This window comes from Taeniopygia guttata, chromosome 7 (genome assembly GCF_048771995.1).
Source record: "Taeniopygia guttata chromosome 7, bTaeGut7.mat, whole genome shotgun sequence".
NCBI classification, from domain to species: domain Eukaryota; kingdom Metazoa; phylum Chordata; class Aves; order Passeriformes; family Estrildidae; genus Taeniopygia; species Taeniopygia guttata.
The window spans coordinates 6,070,085-6,098,035 of NC_133032.1; the positions used below are offsets into that span (position 1 = coordinate 6,070,085).

At 40.0% G+C, this 27,951-nt stretch overlaps 1 protein-coding gene across 1 annotated transcript; it reads left to right on the forward strand.

Moving 5' to 3' along the window:
• The first annotated feature begins 34 nt into the window (after nt 1-34).
• Nucleotides 35-20,784, forward strand: HACD2 (3-hydroxyacyl-CoA dehydratase 2). The gene is made up of 7 exons (XM_004176712.5): nt 35-229; nt 6,114-6,231; nt 6,515-6,533; nt 9,202-9,290; nt 15,135-15,256; nt 15,928-16,106; nt 16,796-20,784. Exons 1-7 carry the CDS (start codon nt 99-101, stop codon nt 16,876-16,878), a joined length of 741 nt encoding a protein of 246 aa, XP_004176760.2. The 5' UTR covers nt 35-98; the 3' UTR covers nt 16,879-20,784.
• Nucleotides 20,785-27,951: the final 7,167 nt, after the last annotated feature.

Below are 27,951 nucleotides of genomic sequence, written 5' to 3' on the forward strand. Positions count from 1 at the left end.
CGGTGCCGCGGCTGCGCAGACCGCCCCCGCCGGCCCGCGGGAAGTCCCGCCCCGCGCCCGCCGAGCGCCGGCAGCGGGCGGGGCGCGGGAGCCGCGAGATGGCGGCGGCCGGCAGCGGCGGGAGCCGGGCGGACAACGGCTACGGCGGGCAGCAGGCGCGGCGCAGGAAGGGCCCGGGCGCGCTGGCCACGGGCTACCTCGTTATCTACAACGTGGTGATGACGGCGGGGTAAGGAGCGGGCGGGGCCGCTGGCGGGGATCCCCGGCCGGGGCCGCCGCCGGGGCGAGGGGCTGCGCTCGGCCGGGCTGCGGCCGCGGGTGGGTCCGGCGGGGCAGCGAGGGCGGCGCCGGGCCGCAGGGAGCGGGGCCGGGCCGAGAGCAGCGAGCGGCCTCTCCCGCCGCCCTGCCCGCGCTCCCGTCCGTCCCGAGCCCATGCGGCTGCACCGCCCGGGTCCGGCTCCGGTCCGGCCGCGGGGCTGTGCCCCGAGCCCCCCGAGCTGTCGGTGGCCCCGCTTCGCGCTCTGGGTGACGCTGGAGCGCACGGCCGAGCCCTCGCTCGCCGCTCCTCGTGCTGGAGAGCGGCTCCTGCGCGTCCGTGCTCAGCTGCCTTGCCGCTGTCCGGCTCTCACCGTGCACTGTGCCCGTAAAGCGGGCTGGGAGCCCGGGGGCCCCGAGCCTGGCCCTGCCCAGCCCGTGCCAGGCCCCGCAGCTCTGGCCCGGGTGACCCTCGGCACTGCCCGGCCTGCCCGCCGTGCCCCTGCCGGGACGGGCTCTGCGCAGCAGCGAGGTGCGTTCGCTGGGAGCTGCCGTGCGACATCAGTGACACGTTAATGTGCGCTGCAGCAGTTCTCACATCCAGGTGGTTCCTTGCATCACCATGTCTGTGGTGTAGATTCCAGCAGATTTCACTAGAGAGGTGACCCTAAATACAGGGAATTTGTCCACAGCAGTAGTTAAAGGCAAAGATCTTGAGCCCTGCAAGATTTCTCCATAAACCCTTCAGCAGTTCTGTAACCTGAGGTTGGAAGCTGCTTTTGGGATATGTGAGCTCCTGGACCAGCTTGGTGCTCTGCCCTTGTCCTGCGTAGCAGAATGCAGACTGCGGCCAATTGGTGCTTGCTCGCGTGTGTTCTTAGGTACAAAACTAAAAATATTGGCAACTGAGAACTCTCAAGAGAAAGGAGACTTTTTTCTTTTTTTAAATTGATTGTGGCTGTCGCATCTCATTGGAATCTGGATAAAAATAAAACCATCTTTTGAAAGACTGGGGATATTTGGGTGGGAGAAGAAAAGAGCCTTTAAGATAGATCCCAACTGAGCGTGTTTTCTGCTAGATAAACCCTGGCAGGTGAGGAGTTGAGGAAACAGAGTAGTGTCATGTTTGGGAGGAAGGTTAGTGTAGAATTAATATAGATATGATTCACTTCAATAAGGCAGTTGGACATGAAGATTCTTGTCTTTGCTGGTGGCAGCTGATGCTATTTCAGGTTACAAGATATTTACACTTGTGTGGATCAGAGGTAGGGGAGCTGAGAGAGCTCAGTTCTTGTGAGGTGCTTGGTACACCTATTGCCCAACAGCTGTGTTACTGTGAAATGTTACTGAGCTGCTTTATGGCTCCATAGGATATTAGCAGGGTATTTCACTCAGAGGGCAAGGATAATTACCCACCAGCTTAATTTAAGTAATCTGTTGTTTCAGAAATAATTACGTGAGTAATACAACATATTGCAGGCAGTCAGGAGAACTTTTCAGTTTTGTTGTGGTGTCCCTGCACCATGTTAACAAGTTCACCTCTGAATTCTTCTAAGAAATAAAAGCATTTCCCTGCTTATTTTGCTGCTCATATGCAATTCACTTGTGTTTATAAAAGATATAAAAAACCTGAGAGAGAAGCTGTGGTATAAATGGAAAGTTTTTTTCGTGGTCACGAACTTTTTGTCATGGCATGCAAGCTCCTGAGCATGGGAAATTTCTATTTCTTCAGAAGAACAAATTAAAAATTGAGTGCTGGAAACTCAAATAAATAACATAAACCTCTATTTAGCTTTCTGTTGTAATATAAATCTCGATCCCAGTGTTACCCATTTTCTTGATTTAGACCAAACCTCTTAGAAAATTCCACTCGTGGGTGGGATGTGATTTATGTTTTTTTAACATGAGCTGCTTTTCTCTGGACATGGTTGTGATGATATGATTTCTGCAATTTGGGGAGTCACATATGAGTTCTGTGATCATGGTCATATCTCTGTGTTGTCTCTCACTTCTCTTTCGGGGTAGGTCACCGAGAGCTCTCACTGATAATTCCTCTTCAAATGGATGTTGAGTTGGCACTTCCCCTGGACGCTGCTGAAATTCCACAATGTACAAGATTGAGCTTAGGGAAAAAAGCTCAGTTTGTTTCTTATTATTGTGAAGCCTTTTAAAAAGGTAGTTTTTCTGGAGTTGGTTGACAGAAGCTCAGTTGTTCAGATGAAAAGATCTAATGATTGATACACAGCTGGTGGCACTGATTATTTACTGGCCCTGTGTCAGTCAGAGTGCTCAGATTTAGTTTCTCCAACTGCACTGCCTTGGAAAGAGAACTGTGAAAAGAAAAAAACAAAAAATTCAAGGTGCCCAAGTGATGAAGTGATGCTCTAACAGCACATTGGGGTTTTTTGGAAGTGGTTTGTTTGGTTTACAAAAGGCTTATAAACTGAAGGACACATCAACATCATTGTGCAGTAAATATGTACTAAAGTAAGTGTTCTAAAACCATAGTTGCCTTGACTATCAACTTTATTTAAAATAGATCAAATAACAGTTAAAAAATGTCAGCATAGCTACTCTATTTACTTTGCATTTGTCTTGGCTTAGCTAAAGAAAACACAACTTACTCCAAAAATAATAGATCTTGTTTCTAGTTTTATGCTGTAGTGCACATGGTGTATGGATTCCTACATAAAAAAACCGATGCAATGTTTTTTTACAAGAGCAAAACTGTACAAAAAGCTTGTGTACCTGTGGATCTCTGACTGGAGCTGCATGCACGTACTATTTGGTTCATGTTTTGGGTTGGTATTTTTTTTAGAAAGGGGACAATCATAGTACAACAGGGGATAACCAGTACTGCAGTTGGTTCTCAGCTGTACTTGCTCAGGTTTTATTGTCCATGGTTCAAAGCATTAAGCTACAGAAAGCTCTGCATCTTGCTTCTCTGGTGTTGAGGCAGACTCTTCCCATCACAGTGTGAAGCTGTGTAGTCATACCTGACCTGTCATGGGGAACTCATTTCTGGAGGCAGAGATACAGCATAGAAATTACTTTTCCTAAAAACTGTGCTTGACCAAAATCACTGAATAGTGCTAGGTGGGGAGCAGGGGCGTGCTGTTAGAGCTGAGTGTAAATGTTAGATAAACTGCTTTAAAAGGTGATTATGTTTCTTATTTTTAGTCAAGTGCTGTAACAGACTAGTACTTCTGGGTATAAGTAGCTGGTGGTGGTATAAACAATGAATTTTAAAAGGATTTCACTCAGCAAGGTCAATGGTAATGTAATAGCTTTTGAATTTGCAAAGGTTTGTATTAATCAGTGTTGCTCAAAGAGTGTTCTGGGTTATGAGTTTCATTGTCCACGTCTACAGTGAGTGGTTGTTGAGAGTCAAAGTACACTTCTCCCTTTCAGGTGTACTTGCTGTATAGCTCTGCTGTATTCTCTTGCATAAATGTTACAGAACCTCAGTAAACTTTGCATAAGAAAATGCTTTTCTATGACCTGTGAGAGAGTCAAGGGAGTTAAGGACCTGAGCAAAAAGCTTGTCTGTCAAGTCTGACGAAATGAAAGTAAAAAAACTCTGTGTGTGTGCAGTATTCATTTTTCTTATTCTGGATTAATCAAAGAATGGTAATCGTCCAGTTTGGAGTTTACAGACAGAGTAGCAGTAATTTAATGAAGTGTAACTCCAGCTGGGCTATCAAGTGGAGTTCAATGTGTAGGTCAGAGAAATGAGCTTTCATGAGATAGTGGTGCCTTTTGCTGCCCTTCTAAACTTCTTGCCAAGTTCCATTTTCAGCTGATATTCCTTGGTTTCACCTTCTCCTGTTCTATTTTGTCTAGTCCTAGAGGGTGAAGAACTATTTAAGAATCACAGAAGCAGGACAGAGATACTAAAAGCTTCAGCACAAACTAGGCTCAGCTTTTAATTTTGTATGGATCATGGTCTGATCTGTATCAAATGCAGATAGTAAATGGAATGGAAAGTACAGTCTTGCTGGAGTCAGTGATCTGGCACTAGGGTGGAACTGAGCAAAAGGCTGGAGCTCCTCTGGGAGCTGTGGATTTACCAGTCTCTGTTCAGGTGAGAATGGTTTGCAGGCACAGCCAAGAACTGGCATCTTGTGCAACTGGAGAAATTGCTCAACTCAGCAGTTTCTCAACAAACGTGGAAGATCAGGAAAAACCGAGAAACTTGACAGATAAGAAGAGTACAGTGTCAATCTGCTCTGATTCCCTGTTCTAAAGAAGAAGCAGTTCGTGTTACAGGGGCGAATCACTAATGCTGTAGTGCTTACTGGGTTATTCTACACTGAAGTCCAAATACAAAATGAATCTGATTTATCTTTTGTAAACAGCAGTTACTTGGCAAATGTTTGTCTTTCACAAGATGGCTTTAACTGAAATAACTTGTCACTCTGAAAAAAGGGAGGTCTTGTTTCTTTTTTGCATTTATCTTCCCCACTCCCCCTGCTTTTCTTTGGTGCATGTCTTCCAGAAGTTAAAGCAGAAATTAATTAGCTTTTTTTTCAATTCTGCAACAGATTTTGTTACAAACACAAACTTGGATACCAGAGTTATTTATTATTGAAAAATCTGAGCTTCACTGTGTGTTTCAAACAATTATTACATTTGGGATTATATGTGCACATACTTTGCAATATCCAAGCTAATGCATTACTTTTAAGATTATAATATGATGTAAATAAAGGGAATTTCTTCATCATCCCTGTTACAAAACCACAGCTACACACTTTTTTCCAAAGGATGACAACTATTGCGTAGTCAGTGGGCTTGCTACAGGTCTACACATTGAGATGAATTAGCAGAGACACTTGTTGATTTACACAACGAATTTGGAGTGAGACAGAGGTAAAATTGGGTGGCATTCAGAGTAGTTGAGTGTAAGACAGCCAGGATGAGACTGTCAGTGAAAAGTTTGGGAGACCCTGTTAAGGATTCTTCTTAACCAATCAACCCCTTCTCCCCATGTTTGCCAAAAGCAATTGGAAACTACAATTAACTATAGATGCTATTTTAAATGGAAAGTGTTTGGCCAGGGTTGACCACTCACCTTGGGTTTGTGGCTTGGCATAAACGTGATTGAAGAATTTCTCATGCTGTGGGCAAGCACCAGCTCTGGACAGCTGTGATAGTGAAAACTTCATCAGCCAGGATGAAAGATTTTTAGGTTTGTTTAAATTACCTGAAGGAAAAAATCATCAGGGTTAACAGGTCACATTGTCCACACACAGTTGCAGTTATATGGGCACTACTTACATAGGCTCAGATGTATTTATTGGTTGAAAAGGAAAACTGGGATGGGAATGGCCATGCTGCCTTCAAGGCTGTAGCAAGCTCAGTTTTGTTGAAGTTATTTATCTATAACTATTTCTCGTATAATATGTGCTACCAACTAAGCTGGATGACCTCTCATAATGTCTAGGGGTTTGCTTTGAACTGAAATGTTAAAATCAATGCCTTCTGAATCTTGTTTATGCTCTAAGTTGGTAATAGGTCTCTGACTAGCTGTCAGGGGTTTTCTGCTTGAACTAAGCAAAATGTGATGCCAATCTGCCATGGATACATTTCATAACCAATTAAACAGAGCTCACTTAAAAATAAATTGAGACATTAGAGATATTGGTACCATGTCGGTGCTGAAAAATGCTTTAAAAATGTATCATGTTTCACTTGGATAAATTTGTAGAAGATGCAAGCATTTAACATTTCTAGTGTTGCAGAGTCAGTGTTTTTCAGGACAGTTCTGCCTGTTGCTTTATCAAGTATCGAAAGAGGGATTAAAGGTTTCTTTTTATTTCTGCTTTGCTTAATGTCTCCTCTTTTCTCTTTTTCAGGTGGCTCGTTATTGCAGTTGGTCTAGTTCGGGCATATCTGGCTAAAGGCAGCTACCACAGCCTTTACTATTCAATAGAAAAGCCCCTGAAATTCTTCCAAACTGGAGCTTTGCTTGAGGTGGGTGTAGTCCTATTCCCTAGCCTTACTAATACTTGCATGAACGTGTTGTATTTCTTACATTTACTTTAATTCTACCGAACAGCTCACACAAAAGCTGAAGTTTTCCTTTTAGCAAGTTGAGTTTTACTGTCTGCTATTTAGCTTGGGCAGCCCAGCTAAATATTAATCTTAATCACTGAAATGCAGATACTAAATCATAAGCACTTGTAACAGAACTAAATGTATGTCTGAATTGCTTAATTTGAAAAGTTAATAATTTGAATTTTTCTTTTTGTTCTAGATTCTGCACTGTGCACTTGGTAAGCTTGCAAATTTTCTGTTTACTATTTTTATAGAAGACTGAACTTTTAGCAATATATTAGCAAGAAAAATGTTACAGTCTGTGAATTGCTGAATTTAATTCTTGTGTAACTTATTAGTTTTTGTTTGAAATACATTCCAGACTTTTACTCCCTAATTTGAGACGTCACAAAGCAATAAAACAGTGCTTCAGCTCCTATCTGAGTGTTCACTAGCCACTACTTACAGAGTAAGATGGTGTTGAGGTTCCTAAAGCTGCAACTACAAACTTGCTGGTTTTCATCATTGTCCAGACAGCCACATAATGGAGAGGTTATTGGATTGTAGGCTCATAGTGAGTTCTGTGGGATGTTTTAATAACCAAGTGAGGTGTTGGGAGAACTGGTGTTAGGAATGTCAGCAGAGGGCAGTCTGGTTCTGTCGTTGATGAAGTAGTTCTGACCCTCCTGAATCCTCCAGCTGCTCTGAAAATGTCTTAAGAAGGCTGTTCATAAGCTGTGCACAGATCACCTCAAGAAATGAATGATCATATACACCTTACTACTAAACTGTGTGTATCATCTATTTGCCTGTGCTGCCAAGGCAATCCTTCCAATGCTGTTTAATTTCACTAAATTTCAATTACTATTTTCTACCAGAATAAATCATACTTTAAAAAAAAACTTGTTAAAATTAATATGAAAAGTGTGCCATTTTTAAGATCTTACTTAACAAGTGGCAAGAAGGCAAAGTTAAATCTTGGAATACTGGAGAGAAAACCTTGCAGATAAATTGCTGATTTTACCATCATAAATCCATAATGCTCTGCTATTTTCTTAACCTAAACTGGTGTGCAGACATCGGTGCTTACTGGTACTAAATCTAAGAATGTAAAAAATGTAGTTGGATTATCATTTCCTCACACTTGGATGTTTATGTCCATCAAATCAGTGAGTAGCAGGAGAGATCCTGTGTTTCACCTTCCAGGCTGATGCAGAACAGCAAATAAGATGATTATGCAGCCTGCCTGTGTGCAAAACTAATCATCTGGCTCAGTTGATTTGAGGTGTGGATCCATTTAGCCCAAGTTATCCTTAGTAGCACAATTTAATATTAGAGAGAGCCATTAGGGGAAAGTGGCAACATTTTATGCTGCTTTTATTCTGCCTTTTTGCTTTCCCTAACAAAGCTCTTTTGCAAAAGATTGGTTTTGGTTTTCTTATAACTGGCTGTGGATTATATTTTTTTCTGTTAATGGAAGTGTTTGTCAGCTAAATAAAGTGAGGGGGTTTTGCACAGCTGGATGCACTGCTGCTGTCTGGTGCAGTCCTACTGACTGTAGCAAAAGTTTATATGCAAGGAGAAACAGGAAATTTGCAGATTCCTTTGCCCCTGCTGAACTAATTGCTCTAACTAGAGCTGTAATTCTCTGTCAATAGAAGAGCTTATGTGTGACAGATGGCTGTGTGTATCAGCATAACTTTTCTCTCCACATCTTTTCAGTAGAATCTGTAATGTTAGCATCTGTGAGGGAAGTCCTTTGAAATACAAAGACTGGTAGGGGAGTGTCTCTGTGAAGCATGGTGGCGAACAGGACTTTTGACATATGGCAGATATTTAAAAAATGCAGAGCTCTACTTGGAAAGGAGATAACATGTAGCCCAGAGACCAAGACAATGTGATAAAACTGAAGACAATTATGTCTGTAGGATTTTCCTTTTTCCTCTCAAAGAAGCCAAAACATATCATTGAAAATAATTAGACTGAAACTTGCTTTTGACTTTTCTTACTCTTTTTTTCCCATTTAATTTTCCTCTTTGGTCTCTACATCTTTACAAGCACTTCTCACTGTATCTTAGGAGCTACACCTGCTCTCTGTTGTTTAGCTGTTAGAGGAAAATAAAGCTTTGGGTTACAAAGTTTAGAAATTTTGTGTAATCTTGCAGTCTAAAGCCGTTCCTGCTTTGGCAGACCTGGCTGTGTAGGGTTCTTTTACTGACAGGTCAATTGGCACCTCAGAACTTGTTGGAAGAATCAGTGATATCTGCTTCCTTGAGAAAATCTTAAAGTTGATTCTGTACCTGCCTGTGCATCAGCTGTTCCCTGGGGTTTGTTTGTTGTGGGGTTGGTTTTTTTTGGTTGATTGGGTGGTTTGGATTTTTTTTCTGAGCTGTATTTCCAGGAAGGAACTACAAACTTTCCATCTATCAAAATATGGGCTAGATCAGTGTTTCTGAAAAATACTTCTAATTTTTGATGGCTGCTTTTTTTGGGATATACAGTGCAAAACATATTTGTTATCCTTACTTTTTAAATCACAGTAATGAAGAGTATCTTGGATATTTTAATCAAACAGGACTTATTTAAAAGACTACATCCCAGAAGCTGCTTGATTGAAATTATCTGATTGAGCTGTTCTCTGTATTGAGGAATGTGCTGTAATTGCAACAAGATCAATTACATTTGTTTGCATTTTGATGCAGGGAGCCTTGTAAGGGGATTGCACTGCATTATGCAGTACAAACACACTAAAGGACTGACTTCATATTTTCAAATTAAAACAAATTAAATGCTTTCCTTCCAGAAATTTTAAATAACTGGACTTTGGTTTAGCTGTGTTTTGTTTCCCCACCCCTACCTCCCACCCTGGTAGTCGGGAATATTTACTAACTGCAAAATACCTTTCAGGCATTGTTCCCTCTTCTGTTGTTCTGACTGCTTTCCAAGTGATGTCAAGGGTTTTCCTGACGTGGGCAGTAACACATAGTGTAAAAGAGGTAAGTCAAGCTACAGATTGATAGAAAAACTGTTGATCCATTCTGAAAAGTGAGTGTTGATTGCTGTCTTATTGTCCCTAAAATGTCTTCTGTTTGTATCCCAACATGGGAAATTGTTCATATAAATTTCTGTGGATCAAAAGAAATAAAAATAGATCTGATGTCATCTTTTGTTGACAGTCAAACAGAGCAAGGTCTGATTCTGTCCCTGTAAGACATATAGCTCCTGGATAGATTCTTCAGTCCTTACTGACAGTTAAACAGCTTACAGTGTGTAACACAGAACACAGAATTTGGTACAGCCTTCTAGTGTTAATCTCACTAGTGCCATAATTAAAAGCAAAATCTCATTGCCCTCCTGCATATGCAATTCACTTCCTGTGGCATCTGAAACTCCCCCTCAATTGTTTGTGCACAGCACTGCCTCTGTGCTCTCCATTGTCACTCTCCAGGATAATCTTTCTTCTGTCCTTCATTCAATTTTCTTATATTCAAATGTAGGTAATTTCTGGGGGCTGAGTGTTTTTTCTCACTGCTCACCACACCAAATAGTGCTGTACTTCTTGCAGATCTCTTTAGAATCTTTTGGAAGCTGTGTTTTTTGAAGATTATTCTTGATAGCTGTTTCAAAATCTAGACATGCTTTGGTTGGTACAGGTTACTGACCATTGATACTGGTGATTGACTCGTGTCATCTGAATCTTTGTAGTAGCCCAGATATGCTGCATCTCTGCTGTAACTTTAGCCAACTAATCTTACTGGTTTTCTTCTTTTTAAAGAAAAAAATTAGTCTCAATACCAGTGTCAGCATGGGTGCCTGAAATAAGTGACAGTCACTTAATGCATAAGATTATTTGTGACTTGACATGGAGAATGTCTTAAGGAACTTGTATTTTTACAAAGTCTTGAGGGAAGCTGCTTTCTGTCCCTTCCTCCAAACCTGCTATCAGAGCATCCATGCACATGTAGAGTAACATAAGTCGCTGTAGTTCCTAGTAATTAACAGTCCTTTCTGGTATTGTGAAGCTTTAGTTTCATGCTGTTTAGAAGTGGAGGAATGTTATTTTTCTCAATAAACATAAAACCTATTTTCTAATGGACTTCCATGTAGGTGCAAATAAATGTACTCTGGTCTCTATTAATTCATCAGAAATAAGTACTAGGTTTTGAACAAAAAAAAAAAAAGCCATAATCTCAAGACGTTAGATTTTTTTTTATGTATGCATAAAATACATTAAAATAAATACTCCTAGAGTTGTGCTTGTTATCTATATGATATTGGGATATCTGGTGCTTCATAAAAAACAGTGATAATGTGTTTATATGAATTGTCTCCTGGTTTTGATGTAACCCAAATATTAAAGGTTAGATTGGAAGGATTAGAATTATTTCATGTGTTGTCTGTTAGACATCAAAGAAAAACCTGTAATATGATTGTGGGTTAGGTTTTTTTGAAGCTTATTCCCACATTCTCACCAGAGAAAACCAACAAAATGGTAGCAATGAGTATAGCCAGATATTTGATATTTGACTTTTAACAAGAATTTTTTTCAAGAATATTCCATGCAGATTTTTTTCCCCACACTTGTGTGGTCTTCTGGTTAAAGTCTTGCAAGAGACTGTATTATGTGTTACTTCTTTAATGTCTTAGAAAGTGGGTTTACGAATGGCTTGGATGAGGAACCCTGTGATGAGTTTCTGACCTGTGACTTAGAGCAAATAAATCAAATAAGAGGCTGTATTCTTACCCCTCCCCTTACCCCAACCAGGGAGCCTGCAGGCTCACCTGGGGAGATGTATTGCAGGTGTCACAAGTGTTCTACTTTCTCTAAAGGGCTGTCTGCACAAGTGAGCTCCATGGTGAAGGCCAGGATTAAATTGTCACACAGCTTTATGGAACTTGTAAGCAATGCAGTTGCATGATGAGGTTCTTGTAAAATAAAATGCAGTTTTCCTCTTTAACTTTTTGAATAAGACTTGCTCAATATCTTGCTTTCCCAGACTGTTTTTGTATATAATACAGCTAAAAGAAGAAATGTGTATTGCATCCCTCCTTCTGTCAGGATACACTTCTAGAAATGTGATGTGATTTGAAGCATGCTTCTTGCCACTAACCTGTTTGTGCTTTTTGTGGACTTCAGTGCTGATGTGTTTAAACTCCATATGAAGTTATTCACAATAAATGTTGAAGCATGGCGAATGTTAAAGCACTGCACACGGAGATTCTCCTCACCTGTCCTGTAGGAACAGTTGTTGGTGTTGCGGAGGAGGGCCTGGCATGTCATCACTGCTGGCCATTACATCAGAAAGGAACCACTTCAGTGAATTTTACTGTTTCCCCTGCAGAGGAGGGGGATGAACAGCTTTGTGTGAAGGGCTGGGAGGATGTAGGCATAGGAGAACAAAAAGTGCCCTTCAGCTCAAAAGATGTCTTTTTGAATTTGAGTGAGCAGTGAGATCTTCTGGTGACATTGTGGCAGGCCATCAAGGAGTTCCATTCTGATTGATAATTCTGCACCCAGTTTTGATGGGTAATTTTAAAATGGTGTCAGCAGGCAGTTTATTGCTTATCCCATTGGGTTCAGTTAGAGATGAGTTGCAAATAAGTGTAATGTATATTTGGAAGAACTTTTGTAGCGCACACAGGCAAGCGATACTGTGAAAACAACATTTACAATACGTAGAGTTGGTAATTGGGACTCTAGTATCTGCAGTTGGGAATTGATATCTTCAATCAGTAATAAAGTATACTGACTTAAAAGAGAGAAGAATGTGTTAACTTATGATATTTAGGACAAAGCTGTAGTAAAAAGTCCATGCTGGAAGGGTCAGAACTCTGAATGGCTGAGTACAATTTAAAAACCTGACTCATCATTGCTTTACATCTATGTAAAATTAGAGCAATACTATACAACACAATAGTCTGTCAGGCTCTTTGTGCCTACTGTAATGTTTCCTTTTTTTTTCCCCCTGAATTTTATGTTTTATTTTTTAATTACTGCACCAGAGAACCAGCTCTTTGGAGAGAGACGTGCTGTTCCAATATTTTCCATCATTACACTTGCATAGTACTGCTGGTTTTGCTCTTCTGCATTGGATTGCTTAATTATGTGTTTAGCTGAAATTTTCTGCAAATTTGTCAAACTGTTACTCTTAATGTAGAGAAATTTCCCTTTCCAATCTTAAGGAGAACATTAAAAACCTCTCAGGCTTTATTTTGTCAACTCCCAGCTTTCATCTTTGCATCTTAAAAGACAGTGGTCTCTTATATTTTAGCAAACATCGTCTGCTATTCACAGTATTTAAGAAAAGCTGAAATATATTCAGGACCCTCCTTGATATTATGTTGGCTTGAAACACATGCCAAAAAACTATGCCTGTTGTTTAATTGATCCCTATTAAGAGAATTGGATAAATAAGGTGTAAATAAAGTTTTGACTTGTGTCTAAGGCTTCCGTGAAAGAATGGCATGAAAAAAGTAGTGGAAGAAGAATTGAATTCTCAGAGAGCACTGGCCTTAGTGGTTTATTAAAGGTCTACTGGTATTTGCCCTATCTTCAACCTGGAAGAGGAATTATGCAAATGTAGCATTAGCAGTGGCTAAAAGAGTAAGACTCCTGAAAAACTCTTTTTCCTGAGATAGGGGCACAAGTTATGAAGGCACAATCGATGATTCTTTAAGTGACCTAACAGGGTTGTGTGTTTCATAATGGTGTGAACTGTTTTAATAATTTCTAATACAAAGGAGAGGGGGTAGACCAGACCTTGAAGGCAGTGTTAGAGATGTCATGTGGTAGAACAGGACTGTAACTGCTGTAATTTTCTACTTCCATGTGTATGATTCACTGTTAGCACCCCAGTTTCTTGTCCTTGTGTCCGTCCTTGGATGCTTCTTCAAGCTGTAAACTTTTGGGTTTTGACTTTACCCATTTCCATAGCTAGGGAAAGAAGTGGGATTTAAAGCACAGGTTGAGGTGAGTCACAGGTTTAGGTGAACTCATCACTAAGCTGCTACTCCTGATGTGGCCAGAAGATGCAGCTCTGGAGTGCTTGCAAGCACATTCCTCCTTTGGAGCAGCAGCATCTGGGAAGTGTTGTTCACTTTTCTGTGTTGAGGCTAAGTCTTCCTTATAAAGCAGACCTCAAACAGGATTAGGATCCTGCAGCAATGTGTAAAAATAGATTTGGTCTCTTCTCTGAAAATCTTCGTGTAATTTTTGGATTTTGCTCTTTTATGATGATGTAAGGGAGATTAATATATAAATAAATTATCTGAATGTGGGAAAAGAATAAGGTGCTTTTGCTGCAAAATGCAGTTAAAGTGACCTGAAATGTTACATACTGCAGAACATAGATTTACAGCACAATACAGATTACCAGCAGCTCTACATTCCAGGATAGCTCAAGATTTCTGTATAAATTTTTCTGGATTTTGCAGTCTGTAACAAAGCTTTTTCTGGGTAATTCCTTTGGGAAAAAAATTATATTTTTTTACTCAAAGTATATAATTCCCCTCCTATTAAGAAGTTTCTGATTGTATATATATATATATATATATATATATATTCTTGATTTTTTTTTCCTGTTGGTTTGTACTTTGTCCAAGATTAATAGAGTGCACCATCCACATCTCTGACTTCCTTTTCCCTTTATTCAAGAGTTGGAGGAAAAGAGAAAATATGGGCCCCTGTGGTTGAGCTCTTTTTGTTCCCACTGTCCACCTTGAATTTGGGCTCAAGGTGCTCATACAGCTGGGAATTCTGTTGAATAGGGGAGGGAGGGAGAGAGGGAGAAGTCTGAATTAAAATCATGCCTGCTCCCTCAAGAATTTGTACTGTGGGTACGTGACTCCGCATATACTTGAGATCCTTTGGGAACTTGAACCTCATAATGATGCTCCATAATCTAATAAATATAACTTTTCATTTTAAAGTATATGCTTTTGAGGAGTGATCTTATAAATATCACAGGTAAAGGCAGTTTATTGCAGAATGTTTTGAGCTTAAAGGGACTCACAAGGATCACTGAGTCCAGCTCCTAAATGATCCCATCCAGGGATCAAACCCACCTTAGCATTATTAGCACCATGCTCAGACCAGCTGAGCTGATCTCGGGGTTAAACTGTGGAGGGAGTTAAAGCTGCTTCACTGATGTGTGAGTGATACAAAAGCTCCAAGAGGTGTAAAGCAGTGAAACATGATAGCTGCCTTGAGTGTAACCATGCTAGTTACAATAAGCAGAAAATGGAGCAAGGAACAGTGAATCAGGTCCATCAAGCTTACCTGAGGTGAGACAGTCTGAGCATGGTTCTTCTCTCCTCCCAGCCTGAGATCTGGTATTAGCTGCTCTGCTGCTGCTCAAAAGTAGGACCCAGTTTCTGACCAGAGGAAGGAAAACAGTGCTTCTGCTCAGAAGTACCATGGACTAGTATCAGAATATTAAGTCTAAACCAAGTATCAAGTGTTAGGCCATTCTTTCTGCACTAGGAGACAATCACAGGACAGAAATAGAAGCTGGTACTCTATAGGAATGGGAAGAGTTAAGAATTATGCTCAGCATTTCAGGGGTTTCTTGTACCAATTTACCTTGCACAGAATATGAGCGCTGAAGTTACCCAATCAGGAAGCAGAGCTATTCTGAAGCAACTAGAAAAATAAGAGCACGATAAGAAGGGTTTTTTTACTGTTGTTACTAATGTTGCTTTTAAGCTCATTCTTGGAGTCTGTTCTCTAAAATGATGCAGTAAAGTAACCCACAGGCATAGAGTCTTGTGAGGTTTTCTTGGGTCTGGTGAATAACTGATAATGCTCAAACTCATGCAAAGCCTTTTTTCCATTCTCACAGGTACAAAGTGAAGACAGTGTCCTCTTGTTTGTAGTGGCCTGGACAATCACCGAGATAATCCGTTACTCTTTTTACACGTTTAGCTTGTTAAACCATCTCCCTTATCTCATCAAATGGGCCAGGTCGGTAGCATCATAAAAATTACAGCCTTAAACCACTGATCTAACAGGGATATTTATCTTGTAAAGTAGTTGCATTGCGAAAAATTAGATTCTGCCTTCAGGTAATTGCCCTGTTTGCGAACATGACTGCCTAGCTTCTTTCCAGCAGATTTTCAGGTTAAAAAAATCTATTGCATTGCAAGCTGAAAGAGTCATTTGTCTGAACTCGGTTCCATTTTCAAAGTTATGGTTTGTCAGAAAGTGATACTTAACAGTAGGGGATGACAGTAAGTAAACTGACATTTGGCAGTAATTCTTGAATCCACTGGTTTTCCTTGAAATAATATTTAAGCTCATTGATTAATACCAACTATATTTGGCCCCGTTTTAAGTAGTAAAATGACTTCTACCAAAGAGTTCAGAAATCAAATTAATTAAGTCAGTATGTGTGGAGAATAGTTTTAAAGATAATTTGTAAATTCTCAGATAAAATCTTTAAATATTTCCAAACGATTGCTGATTTGAGTACTTACCTTGCAATAGTGTTCATACCTTGCCATGTTCTAATCAAATAAGATGTAAGAAAAATGAATGCTGAGTGGAGAATTGAAAAGTTGAATGTCTGTAATATCATTTAACAAATATTTTGTCAGTTTGTCATAACTTTTAATTCTTTCTGTGTTTCGTTCCAGGTATACTTTGTTTATAGTATTGTATCCAATGGGAGTCTCAGGTGAATTACTCACAATATATGCTGCATTACCCTTCGTCAGGCAGTCTGGCTTGTATTCCATTAGTTTACCTAACAAGTACAATTTTTCATTTGACTACTATACATTCCTGATCCTGGTCATGATCTCTTACATTCCAAGTAAGTATGAGTTTGTTAGGTTTCTTAGTATTAACAGCTGTACCTGGAAAAGCAAACAGTTGTGGGATTAACATACATAGAAGTAACCAATCTAGCCTGCTGATGACCTTGTTTAATTTTTGCATGGTTGATAAAGGTTTCTCATGGAAATTTCAGCTTCTGCTGTTTGTATATGTATGTTTTCCACCCCCTCCTTTGTTGTTTTGCAAACATACTGCGTACCATAGTTTTAGAAATAGAAAGAGAAAAAGCTTTGGATAGAGAGAGATGAAAGAGGCACTGATGTGAATAAAATGCCTTAGAGTCTGAAAAAGTGACACTAGGATTACATAAAAATCAAACAAATCTGGAAATTTCTCTTGAAGGGCTTTTTCTGCCCTGCAGTCTGTTTTCTCTGTATTGTGTACATGCAGATATGGCAACTTTTGTCATCTGCTTTCACATTTAAGAGTTAAATAAGGCATTTTGCATTTAATTAAAAATGTGATTGCTCTAGCAGAAAAATTAATAGTACCTGAAGCCTAAGAACAATATCAGTTCATCTCTTTAGTGTGTAAAAGGGGATAGATAACTTAAGCAAAAAGTGGATAAGCACATCCTCTAATGGAGACTGGGGGACTTTGACCATGGGACTGCATCTTGCAGGCCCCTCTGCACACTTGATTCACTTGAGTCTGTTTTCTCCTCAGTCTTCCCTCAGCTCTATTTCCACATGCTGCATCAGAGGCGAAAGGTTCTCTCCCACACTGAAGAGCATAAGAAGTCGGAGTAATTCCAACTCTTTTTCAGAACTTTTCAAACATCAAAAATGCTGCAGTTTTTCCATACCCAGCACATTTGTAAAGAGGATACCAAAATAAGCCAGAGGTAAAAGACCAATAATTTGGCAAGAATAACTAATAAATCTGATTTCAGTCAAATTCCAGGATGTCAAACATTGAAATAATTTTCAGCTTGCAATGCTTCAGAAAAATTAAACTTTATATGGCTTGGCAGTTAACCTTTTCCTTAAATGATCTGCTAAATGGTTTTCATTTATTACTAAATGTCAGAAGGTTGCAGTATGAGTGATGAAGTTGTACCCACAAAATGCCTGAATTGGGATTATATTACAGATACCTCTTTTTTTTAAGTGCTTGACTGCATGCCAGAAACTATATGTATTGCTGTGAAAGCAAACAATATGCTCTGGAATACTTCAGGATAATGTCAGAGACATCAGTGGAGCATGTAATCTGGGCAAAGTATTTGAATTTAGAAAGGTAGGTTGTGTATTTAAAAGGTGATGGGAACAAGAACAAGAAACTAATTACGGAAAATGAGGGGAATGTGGTTTTTTAGGAATTTAAACAGTGCAGTGTCTGACCAGACTGTGCTCTCTGAAGATCTTGTTTAAGATCTGATCACTCAAATGCTAATATTAATTCAGAGACTGTAATTCTTATCTGAAACATTAAAACTACCCCAAGTACTGCATCCCTGAATACTTTTTTACATATTAAAAAAAAAATTAATACTAACTGTAATACTGTAGTTGTATCAGTATTGAATCTAAACAATATAAGGAGATAGTTCACCCAGAAATAGGAGCAGTTCTCCCTTTTTCTCTATAAATTATCATCTCTAGTCATTGTCTGTGATACTCATCTTTCAGTGCTGAGGAATACTTGGTCTGCTGTGTTTGGGGGCCTTGTTCCTTAGCCTGACTTTTCTCAAGTGACTGAGGTCATCACTCTGGCACATCCAAGCAGGCAGTTCCAGGCACTCAGCTTCTGAAATGTTGCAAAGTCATAATCTGCTCCTTGCAGAACAGATTATCTCCTGTGTTGCATGCTGCCTTTGCAGACTGGACAAGTCATCCTCATCTGTTCTTTGGAAAGAGTGGAAGACCACAAGAGGTTATATTCTCCTAGGTGCTGTCTCTGGGTTCTCAGGCTTAACCTTTTCTTGGGAAGGTAAAAGGAAAATGGAAGAGCTGAGAAAGCACCAGTGCTGTGTGAGCTGTGCCCCAAGTCTAGAAGAAACTTCTGAGTGGAGTAACAGGGTGGGGAATGAAAGGAACAAAAGGGGGAGGGAAATGAATGGATATCCAAGCAGAGACAGAAGGAAATGTAGGTTATAGCTTTGCTCTGTTAGGAAGTGATGGCCAAATAGCCCTGTCTGCATCCAGTCAGAGTCAATAGACAAGACCATGTGGGCTTCTCTGGCTTCCCTCTTGTTCCATGGTTTAGTGCACAGATGAGGTGTGACCACTCCCATGCTGCCTGCTGCTGTGCCTGCCAGCACCTGCCCTGGGCATGGCCCAGTTGTGTTTGACACATCCCAGCTCTTCCTAAACACAGCTGGCAGGTACTGAGGACACAGCTCTCTGTTCTAGCAGTTGGGAAGAGCTGGATTTACAGTTATTCAGATTTATGCTTGTCAGAGTGATACTAAAAAAAAAAAAAACTTGGAATTTTTCAGTAATTTTCTTTGGCTCCATCAAAAGGACTGAATTTTCCTAACTTTCACTATATAGAACCTTTCCTGTTCAACACAAACAGGATTATTACAAGCAGAGAAAGGATAAGAGACAATACTCTTTGCTTCTATTTTCAACATTTTGGAGCCAATTATTGACTGACTTAAAAATCACAGGAGGTTGTAGCAAGTTGGGTATTGGTCTTTTCTCCCAAGTTACAAGCAATAGGACTAGAGGATACTGCCTCTTGTTGTGGCAAGGAAGGTCTAAATGGGATATTAGGAAAAATTTCTTCATGGAAAGGATTGTCAAGCATTGGAACAAGCTGCCCAGGGAAGGGATAAAGTCACCATCGTTGAAGGTATTTAAAAGACCTGAAGATGTGGTGCTTAAGGACATTGTTTACTGGGATTTTGCAGTGTTAGGATAATGGTTGGACTCAATCTTGGTCTTTTCCAACCCAAACAATTCTGTGATTCTATTACTGTGGCCATATACAACCTCAAAATGATTTTGGATTCAAAGATGCAACAATTCAGTTCCTTTCTGTATTAGGTTTTGTGCTTTGTTTTAGTGATCTGAGAAATGTTACATTATTCTGAACTCATTGTTTGAAAGTGTGAACTTCTGCCTCTGAACAAAACATCTCCTTTTGCTTATACTTGCTGTTAAAGAAGTTAATGTCAACATTTCTGAAGGATGTAATCTAAAAGATCTGATTTCCTGATGTACTTAGGTTACTGGATATTGTCAATGCTCAGCTGCTGAACTTTTCTTAATTTGATTTCTGTGCCCAAGTAAAAGATTTGGTTTCAAATTTGTTGGTCCAATCTGGAGATAAAAAATGGCTGTGTAATACTTCTGGCTCTGTTGATGAGAAAGATACAGTACAGATCTACAACAGATAGCACTGGCACCATGGAAAAGCACACCAAGCTGCCAGTAGGAGAAAGCTTCTACAACCAACACCTTTGCTGAACAGGCTTTGTGATGGAATATTTACTTTAATTGAAAGTATCAATTTATGACAAAAATGCAAATAAACTATGGCCTTTTAAAAGAAAATTGAGTTACTTTTCCTTTCAGAAGAAAAAAGCTGCTTTCACAGTAAGAATTCTTACCAGCAAAGCTGATTTATAAATTATTTTCTGAAGTCTGAACATGCAGTTACTATGTACAAAAATTCAGTGCTTCATGTTGCAGTGCTTTTTCAAGTTTATCTTCTATGGAAATCACTGGAAGGTGATCTTGAGAGACAACCATAGTGTGATGCCCTAAAACTGTTTGGGTTGTTCCCTAATACTGATTCTGCTGACACATGTGAGGTTTCTTCTAATTAAAGAGGTTTCCCCTCATCTGTCACTGAAATTGTCAAGTGGCTTCTGTGAACTCTGTAATAGAAGCTTTGATTTGTACTGTGTCACAAATGCAGAGGGGTTTATTTTCCCCACAGACTGTTTACTTGGCTTGCATGTTCTCCATCAGCCTTTCCAAACCAGCAGGCCCCCCTGCTTTGGTGCTCTCTGTTGTGTGCACTGGTTCAGTTGACAGCACTTTTTGTTCTACCATGCCAGCTCTGAGTTAGTCACTACCCTCCAAAAGACCAAGGTTTTCACCAGTGGGTAGTTTACAACTGGAATTGTAGAAATGTTCATATTTGTAAATTACAGTAAGAATGCAGGTTACGGTGCAGGTAAATTGCATTTTTTTTCACAATGTGATGTTTTTATCAGAGGGTTTTTTTCTTATCATTATGAAGGTTGGCATTTGTGTAGACCAATCTGCAGTGTCATTTTAAAACTTACCTTTCAGCTTAAAATTTTCATGAGTATACATCAAATCATATATTTTGATGTATATATCAGTGAGACTTGGGTGAAAAGTATATATAGTCATTTTTGTATTTTTTTCTATGTTGTGAAGAATAAAATTGTAATTTTATAAGTCTGATTCACTAAGATTATTATAAGTTAAATGTATTTTTTGTATATTTAGGAATCTGGTATTACCTGGAGTTCTGAAAGACTTAACCATAGATTTTTTTATGCATGGTTGAAAGATATTTCAACTTGATAATGCAGTGAAATGGTTTGTATGCTAAAATACTAGTCAGTGTTGTTGCCTTGTGCAGTTGATTCTGTGCTCTCTGCCTGGATTTGGCCTACTGAACAGTGATAACTAATTGCTATAATCCAAATAAAATAATTCTGAACAAAATATGTTGTATCGTTACTGTTTAAGGAACAAAAGCAGATACTTTATAAATGTAAGTTAGAGCTGTATTTTTATTCATTTGTATACAATGTGTATCTTTTAATTTAGAAGTTATTTTAGCATATGTAACTCTGGAGCTCAGATAAAAGAAATAAGAAACTTCATACTTTTAGTAATGCTCTGCTTTCCACATTCAAAAGAAGTGCTCATAACAACACCTTAACTGGCTGTGTCAACACTCACAACTTCCTTAAGGATCCTCAAGTGAGTGTGAGTTCCTTGTTCTCCTGCTGTTATCTGTATTCTGGATGCTGATGGTTTCCTTAAAAACAAAATTGAGTATTATGAATATGGGGAAATGTTTAACTAATGCAACAGAACATTTCAGAGTTCATTTACTAAATATAATATGTCTGCTACCACGGCAACGTTTTTAGCATTTTTAACACTTCCTGAGAGAGATTTAAAAACTGTGTCTAGATGACATTAATGCTCATAAATAACAAGTTATAATCCTCTAATAGGAACTGAGTGGTAGCTGCAGAGTGCTATTATTCTAGGCATATGCTTGTCATAAGATTGCACAAGTACAGTGGGTTTTTTGTTGACTGAGATGGGATGAAATGGTGTTGTCGTGCCCAGCATCAGCACATGTCCCACGCATGATGGCTGTGACTTAGCACTGCTGTGTAATTAAAAACTCAGAAATGCTGTGCTGTGGAAAGGAGCTGAGCTCTGTTTGTGCCTTACAGGAATGATCACTGGCTATTTGTATTTCCTCTCTGCATTTTGAAACCAGTGTATGTGGAAACAATTTTAGTTCCCTAGGGTAACGGTAAAAAGTCTGAAAAGCATAAGGATTCTGTGGTTGTCAGCAAGTTAATGTCACAATAATGTGTAAGACTCATCTTAAAGCATTGGCAGTTCTTGATATAAGACTAGAGATATGTGCTGGGCTGCTGAATATAAAATAAAAAGGTGTGAATATCTATGTGATTCAGTTTCATGTGATGTGAACTGAGCATTTCTACAGTTGGGGGTGATTGATTCAAGCCACCCAACTGCCTGGAACTTCCATTCAGTATCAAGTAGCTTTTAAATTCTGCTTCCTGTCTCCGAAACAAATGCTCTCCCATACTTGTCAGAAGACTTACAGTAGTAAGATAATAATTAAAGCTTCTTAGGTGGTTTCTGAGTGCTGCCTTTGAAGTAGTTGCAATTTCAAATGTGAATTAAAAATTTGTAACTCTTTTAATTATCTTGATCACTAATTTCCAGAATAATATTTTCCTTTACAGATGTGCAAGATCCTAAAGCCCTTTTTATGGCCTTACAAGTTAGCTTGGGCATTAGTGTTGTCAGAGGTTTGGTTTTTCTCTTTGATGTGGCACAACTGCCTCTCTTTAGATTCAGTTTATTCTGTGCAATTTGTACATAGAAATTTTACGTTACCTGGTACTACATGATGATGTTATTGGAAAATTCTTTGGTGGAAGTTTTTGCAGAGGCTTATTCAGCTGAATTGTGAACAGTGAACTGCATTTTATCCTGTGTTTTTGACTCCTGCTGCAGACAGTCTGCACAGTCTTCTGTGAACTGGAACCACTTGCAGCAACTGTACATGAAAAACCTCAGTATTGACATTTTCTAGTTTGAACACCAGAACTTGCAGAATCATAGCTCCTGTGTAATTATATTCAGCCTCTTGGGCAGGAACAGTGGATGAGTCTCACTCTACAGAGGTAATCTGAAGAATACATGTAAAGGGATACAGGCATTTCAGGTATCTTCTTTAACATCAGTTTTAAGTTGATGGCAATGTAAAGATCAGTGCTTTGCTCTTTTCTGCACATAGCATGCCCACAAAAACCAAGAGTTGTGGAGAGTAAATAGGAAGTAGAGGACCCTCCAATCAGCCTGGCAATAGATAGCTTTTATGAAATCAGTTTGCCATTTAAAGCTTTCTTTGGGTAAAATACATCCTCTTCACTTACTGGATAAGAAAAGATAATGAGTACTGGTTTCTACTTAATGACCATCAATAAAATGATGAGATGGAAGAGGAGAGGTACTGGAGGTTACTGAGTTCTACCACTGTTTCCCAAAGAATATTTGGGCATTTATGAAACTTCCTGTTCCCTTTGGAATCCAATAGTTGTTCTTTGGGGTGAGGGTGGTGGTGTTTGGTTTTGGGAGGAATTTTTTGTTTGTTTAAGACAGAACAGCAGCACTTAATGGAGATGCTGCAATGTTTAGTCTAGTGTGCTGATGACATGAAATTTGTTTTATTTTCCTCCATGTGTTTATTACAAGACTATAAGGAACTGGATGCACTGAATTAGGTGTTTTGTTTTAGTCCTCCATTCCTGTGTATAAACCTCTGCTGGGAAAGTTGCTGGTTTGAGAGTATCAAATGAGTTTCCTTACCCGGCTTTTTGGTGCAATTTAAATTAAGTAAACCAAGCACTTTGTCAGCAAACTGGAACAGTGGAAAAAGCTGTCTTACATCAGCAAGAAAATGGATGTGAAATTGAAATCAGCCATTGCTGGTTTAGGTAGTAAGACTGGATACTGTTACTTAATAACTAGTTACTAAGTTAGACAGTTGATACTGTTACAGCCCTTTAGCAGAAGCAAACTGCAATCTGAAAATTCTGTTATCCTTCAAAAGGTATTGTCAAATCAGACTCTGTGAAAACCTGCTCTAGGCTTACAGTTGCGTTCAGACAAGGGACAGGTGTCAGCATTCATGGGCTGCTGTGCTCCAGGTTCCTGCTGATGCATAACTGCAGATGAGGCCTCAGCATACCAGACTTTGAAGAAATAAACTGCTGACAGAAAGGTATGAAACTCCTACAGAAAGATGTAACACTCCTACTTTTGTGATCTGAGTGTTGTGCAGCCTCCAGCAGTCCACTCAGTACAGATATTTGAGTCCTGTTCACTGCTTTGCTGCTAGCCAAAGGTGAGCAGGTAAATCTCTGCTAGTTAACAAATGAGCTGCTCTGTTCATGTTCTGTTTCTAAAACTGGAATCCTTGGCTTTTTTTTTTTTTTTTTTCCTTAATGTCAGGATTATGTCGAATCCCTGGAATGACCACATGAATTGCATACATTATGGTGAATTTCATGATGCAATCCTCCTGTATTGCACATGTGCACTTGTAGTCCAAGGTTTGCTTGGACTAACAGCATGTGCATGCAGGATATTTTACTTCTACATTTGGGGTAAAATATGGGTGCTTCTGTGAAAATCTGATAAAAGTGATTCAATAAGCACCTTGTCTTGCTAGGCTTCTTGTATATCCCTAAAAAACCCCAAAAGTCAATAATGAGTCAGATTGTTTTGGGTTGGGCTTTTTGTTTATTTTTTAAGTCACTGTGGTTTTGTGTTTTCACTGTTTTCTCACTTTTGGTTCTATTCCTTTTGAATCATCAGATTATTAGGAGAGGGGTGGTGTGGAGCAAGAGAATTTGTAACAGCAGCTTGTTCAGTTTGAGTATTTCATGGCTCCAAGCTGTACTGTGTGATTATCTCTTGGTTTCAGAGGGCTGCTTTGGATATTCTAATGTTCTGGATTTTATGCTTCCATGAATCTTGGAGTGCATGAAGACTATGAAGAGTGAACTGTGACACAGATGTTCTGAGGTCACTATCTAGTTGGTACTCCCCATTTAAAGTAAATAATGGAAATAAAGAATGCTAATGTTTGTCTACTGCACCTGTTGTAATAATAATAAAGTAAAAAATGTTTTTATACAAATTATGAAACTACATGTGAAACCAGCATTTTTGTGAACTTGTATATTGGGGAAGTTTAGGTCTGCCACAGTGGCTCTCTGTTGACTCCCTTATGGCTTCCTGAAGGTTCTTGAGGAGGTGAAATCATTTGAGTGATTTTGTGCAAGCAGTCTCTAAATCTTCCACATGTTTATTTCCATTTAGGTATTATTTTAACCAGATAAATACTTTTTCAAAAAGAGACATGGTTCAATTTTAATTCAAAATTTTATTAAGATATGATTGAAGGTATTGAATTGATTTTTGCCCAAATACCCCACCCACAAAGAATTAAAAAAAAAAAAAAAAGTTTTTATGATGGGGCAGGTGAAGGCTAGGCTAGACTGGAAGGTGCTGCATTAGCCTTTCAGGATAAGGAATAGGAAGTTTTCTCTGTCTTTCTACACAGTATTGGGATATTTGTATTTGTTGGTCTCTGAACAAAGTAAATAAATATTCTCATTTTATATGGACTTCTATAGATTAAGGTCATCAGATTAAGGTCATCATTTGTACATAGCCATGTTGGGATTGAGATATAGAAGCTCCTCAATTTTACACTCATCCTTCAGAAAATGGCTGGCCTAAGTTGTGAAAGAAAAAGGCAGCTCCTACCTATGTGTAATTCATTAACAAAGTATGATTGCCTGAATGTTTTTGTCGTAAGTGCTAGGCATTTTTAAATGTCTTCACAGCCACCCAGGATATGCAGTGTTTTGCTTTCCTGCATAACTTTTTGGGTGAGATAAATATTGTATCTTTCTGCCATTTGTCATGAGGTTCCTGAATTAGAAGCAAGAGCCAGGGCTTGAAGAAACTGCGTGTTAGAAGGGAAGCTGTAGGTAAGCTGTCTGTATTATGGTCTCTATCCTTAATATTAAACTAACCTGCTTGTTGCCTTGGTTCTACTACTGTTCTATGTCATCCAGTAACAACATCAGCTAGAAGTGGGCATTAAAGATTTTTACTGTCCATGTGGAATCTTACATTGTCTTTGCCATAGCCCTATATGTCCTCACTGGGTGAGGTACCCGTTTAGTTGGTGCTACTCTTAGCTTCTGAGACACTTTTTAGCTTCTTAACATCCTTGTTGTTTCCACAAGTTACACATGTTCTGCACAGTCTCTTCCAAATGCTTATTTAAACACAACACTTCATATTTATCTACCTGTTTCTAAAGTTACAAACTTCTGGTTGAAGACTTGTTTTCCCCTGTAGCAAGGACAAAACTTTTTTCCCCTCTGGCTGATTTTTTTTAAAACTAAAACTGATTAAGCATCAATTCTTATGACATTACAGAAAAGCAAAACTGTATGTGATACAAAATGGCATAGTGAAAAGAAACATGAATGAGACTCTGGAATTGAAATTACCATTTCCCTGGTACCTCTGTATATAAACGTTCTAGAGAAGGGGGTGTAGTTTACTGTGACTGGAGTCCTGCCTGGGATTCAGGCTTCCAGAGGCTTTCATGATGCAAAAGATAAGTAAGACTTCATTTTGTCCTAGTGGTGAAACATAAAAACCTTAAAATTACTTGGTCTGTTATCTGAGCAATGCTTTGTTGATATCTAGAACGAAATGTAACAAGATGTGAATGTTGAATGTGCTTAGTTCTTATACATGCCTTCATAGTAATTTTTTTATGAAGCAGAATTAATTTTAGGGTCACGAATTTTGTGGGTCACCTTTTTCCTTTTACTTGCTTTTAGTGTGAAAAAGTGAGATCTTTTACTGCTGGCTTTGAGAGAAGAACTCCAAAATGGGACTTTGTGTACAAAACAAAAAGACCTGTCCCAGTTTACAGCTCACTGAAGAATTGTTTCACTGTCTTTATCCCTTGGGTTCAGGCACTGTTCAGCCAGAGTAACCAACCACACAATTCTTGAGTGTTGTTCTAATCAAGTAGAACAAAAGTAGTGTATGGATAGTGACAGTGTTGTATAATATCACAAGAAATTATAAATTCTATCTGAAGGGCAGTGGTATTTATATATAAAAAATGTCTCCTTGTGGGAAGAAAACTGGTAAGTCCAGTTGTGATCAGGTGCAGGATGTAGCATCTGTCAGGAAAGTGCAGTGTAAGTGAGCTCCACTGTACTAGTTGTGTGTATTGTTTCAGGGAAAATCTTTAACTGTGAATTCTACAGAAGAAGCTACTGAAAATTCAGCATATGGTTTTACAAACCAATGAAATACACAAAGGCCTAAATTGATGTAGTTTGTGGAGTTCCTTGCACGTGTAAAGGGCACGTGAAGGGTTTCTGTTTGGAAGGTTATCCGGTTTGGATTTTTTTCCCCAACTGTGTCCAGCAATATTACCTCTCTACATATGCTGCTTATCTCTGTCCCTTGATAACCACGGCTTCAGAACTACTACTGCTAAGGACTACTTGTTAGCAGGGATTTTCAATGTTTGATCAAACATCTAGACAATTGCCTGTTTCAGCAACTTAAGCCAAGCAGTTATCTGATTTGACAGTTTGTTTTTAATAAAACATGATGCAGAACATCAGTAATATTATTCTTAGTACATATGATGCTTACCTTCAAAACACTGTAAATCATTGATTAGCTCACTAGCATCTGCAGAAAGAGTGGTTCACCTGAAAGAACTTTGTGGAAGAGTCTGGAGATTGAAACTTGCTGGGAACTGCTGTGGTGTCATCATGCCTCACTCCCAGGTTAGGGAATATGCCATAAGGTGTCACAGCGCTGTCGGGTGATGGTCAGGGCTGTAGCTTAAGCGGTTGAAAAAACAAGGTAAACTTACCTGTGTGTGTATTTTACCCTCAATTCCTGCGCTGAGTCCAGTAACAGGTGCTGCTGTTGTGAGAGGGTTTTCTGGGGCTTGACGTTCCTCTCTCGGCCAGTCCGGGCACTGGTGCTCGGCGCTGCCTCAGGGGGCCGGGCCGGAGGCAGCGCGGGGACTCGGGGCCGCGGCGCCGAAGGGGTTAGTGGCCCCGCCCCGGGGCGCTCATTGGCGGGGCGGTGGCGGCGGCGGCCCCGGGCGGCCAATGGCGGCGCGCGGCGGCCCCGGGCGGCCAATGGCGGCGCGGGCGGCGGGGCCGCGCGGGCGGGGGCGGGCGGGGGCGGCGCGGCCGGCGCGCGGCTGAATGGGGAGCACAAAGCGCGGCCGGGACGCGCCGCCGCCGTCCCCGGGAGAGCCGCGCGCGGGGCCGCCGCTCCCGCCGCAGCCCCGCTCCGGCACCGCCGCCCCGCCGGCAGCGCGGGGGAGGCAGCGCCGAGCGCCCGCCCCTGCTCCTTATCGGGTTTTTTTTGAATTTTTTTCTTTCGCCTTCCGATTTTTCAGATTTGCCGGTTTCTCCGCTCTCCCCCGGTGCCCGTGGGAGAGGCGCTGCGGCCGCCCGAAGGCAGCGCGGCGTAGCG

Excerpts from the sequence above, each read along its gene's own strand:
- HACD2 (XM_004176712.5), top strand. The coding sequence starts at position 99 with ATGGCGGCGGCCGGCAGCGGCGGGAGCCGGGCGGACAACGGCTACGGC. Across the intron at positions 9,291-15,134 it reads TAACACATAGTGTAAAAGAG|GTACAAAGTGAAGACAGTGT; the intron begins GTAAGTCAAGCT and ends CCATTCTCACAG. Across the intron at positions 15,257-15,927 it reads TATCTCATCAAATGGGCCAG|GTATACTTTGTTTATAGTAT; the intron begins GTCGGTAGCATC and ends GTTTCGTTCCAG.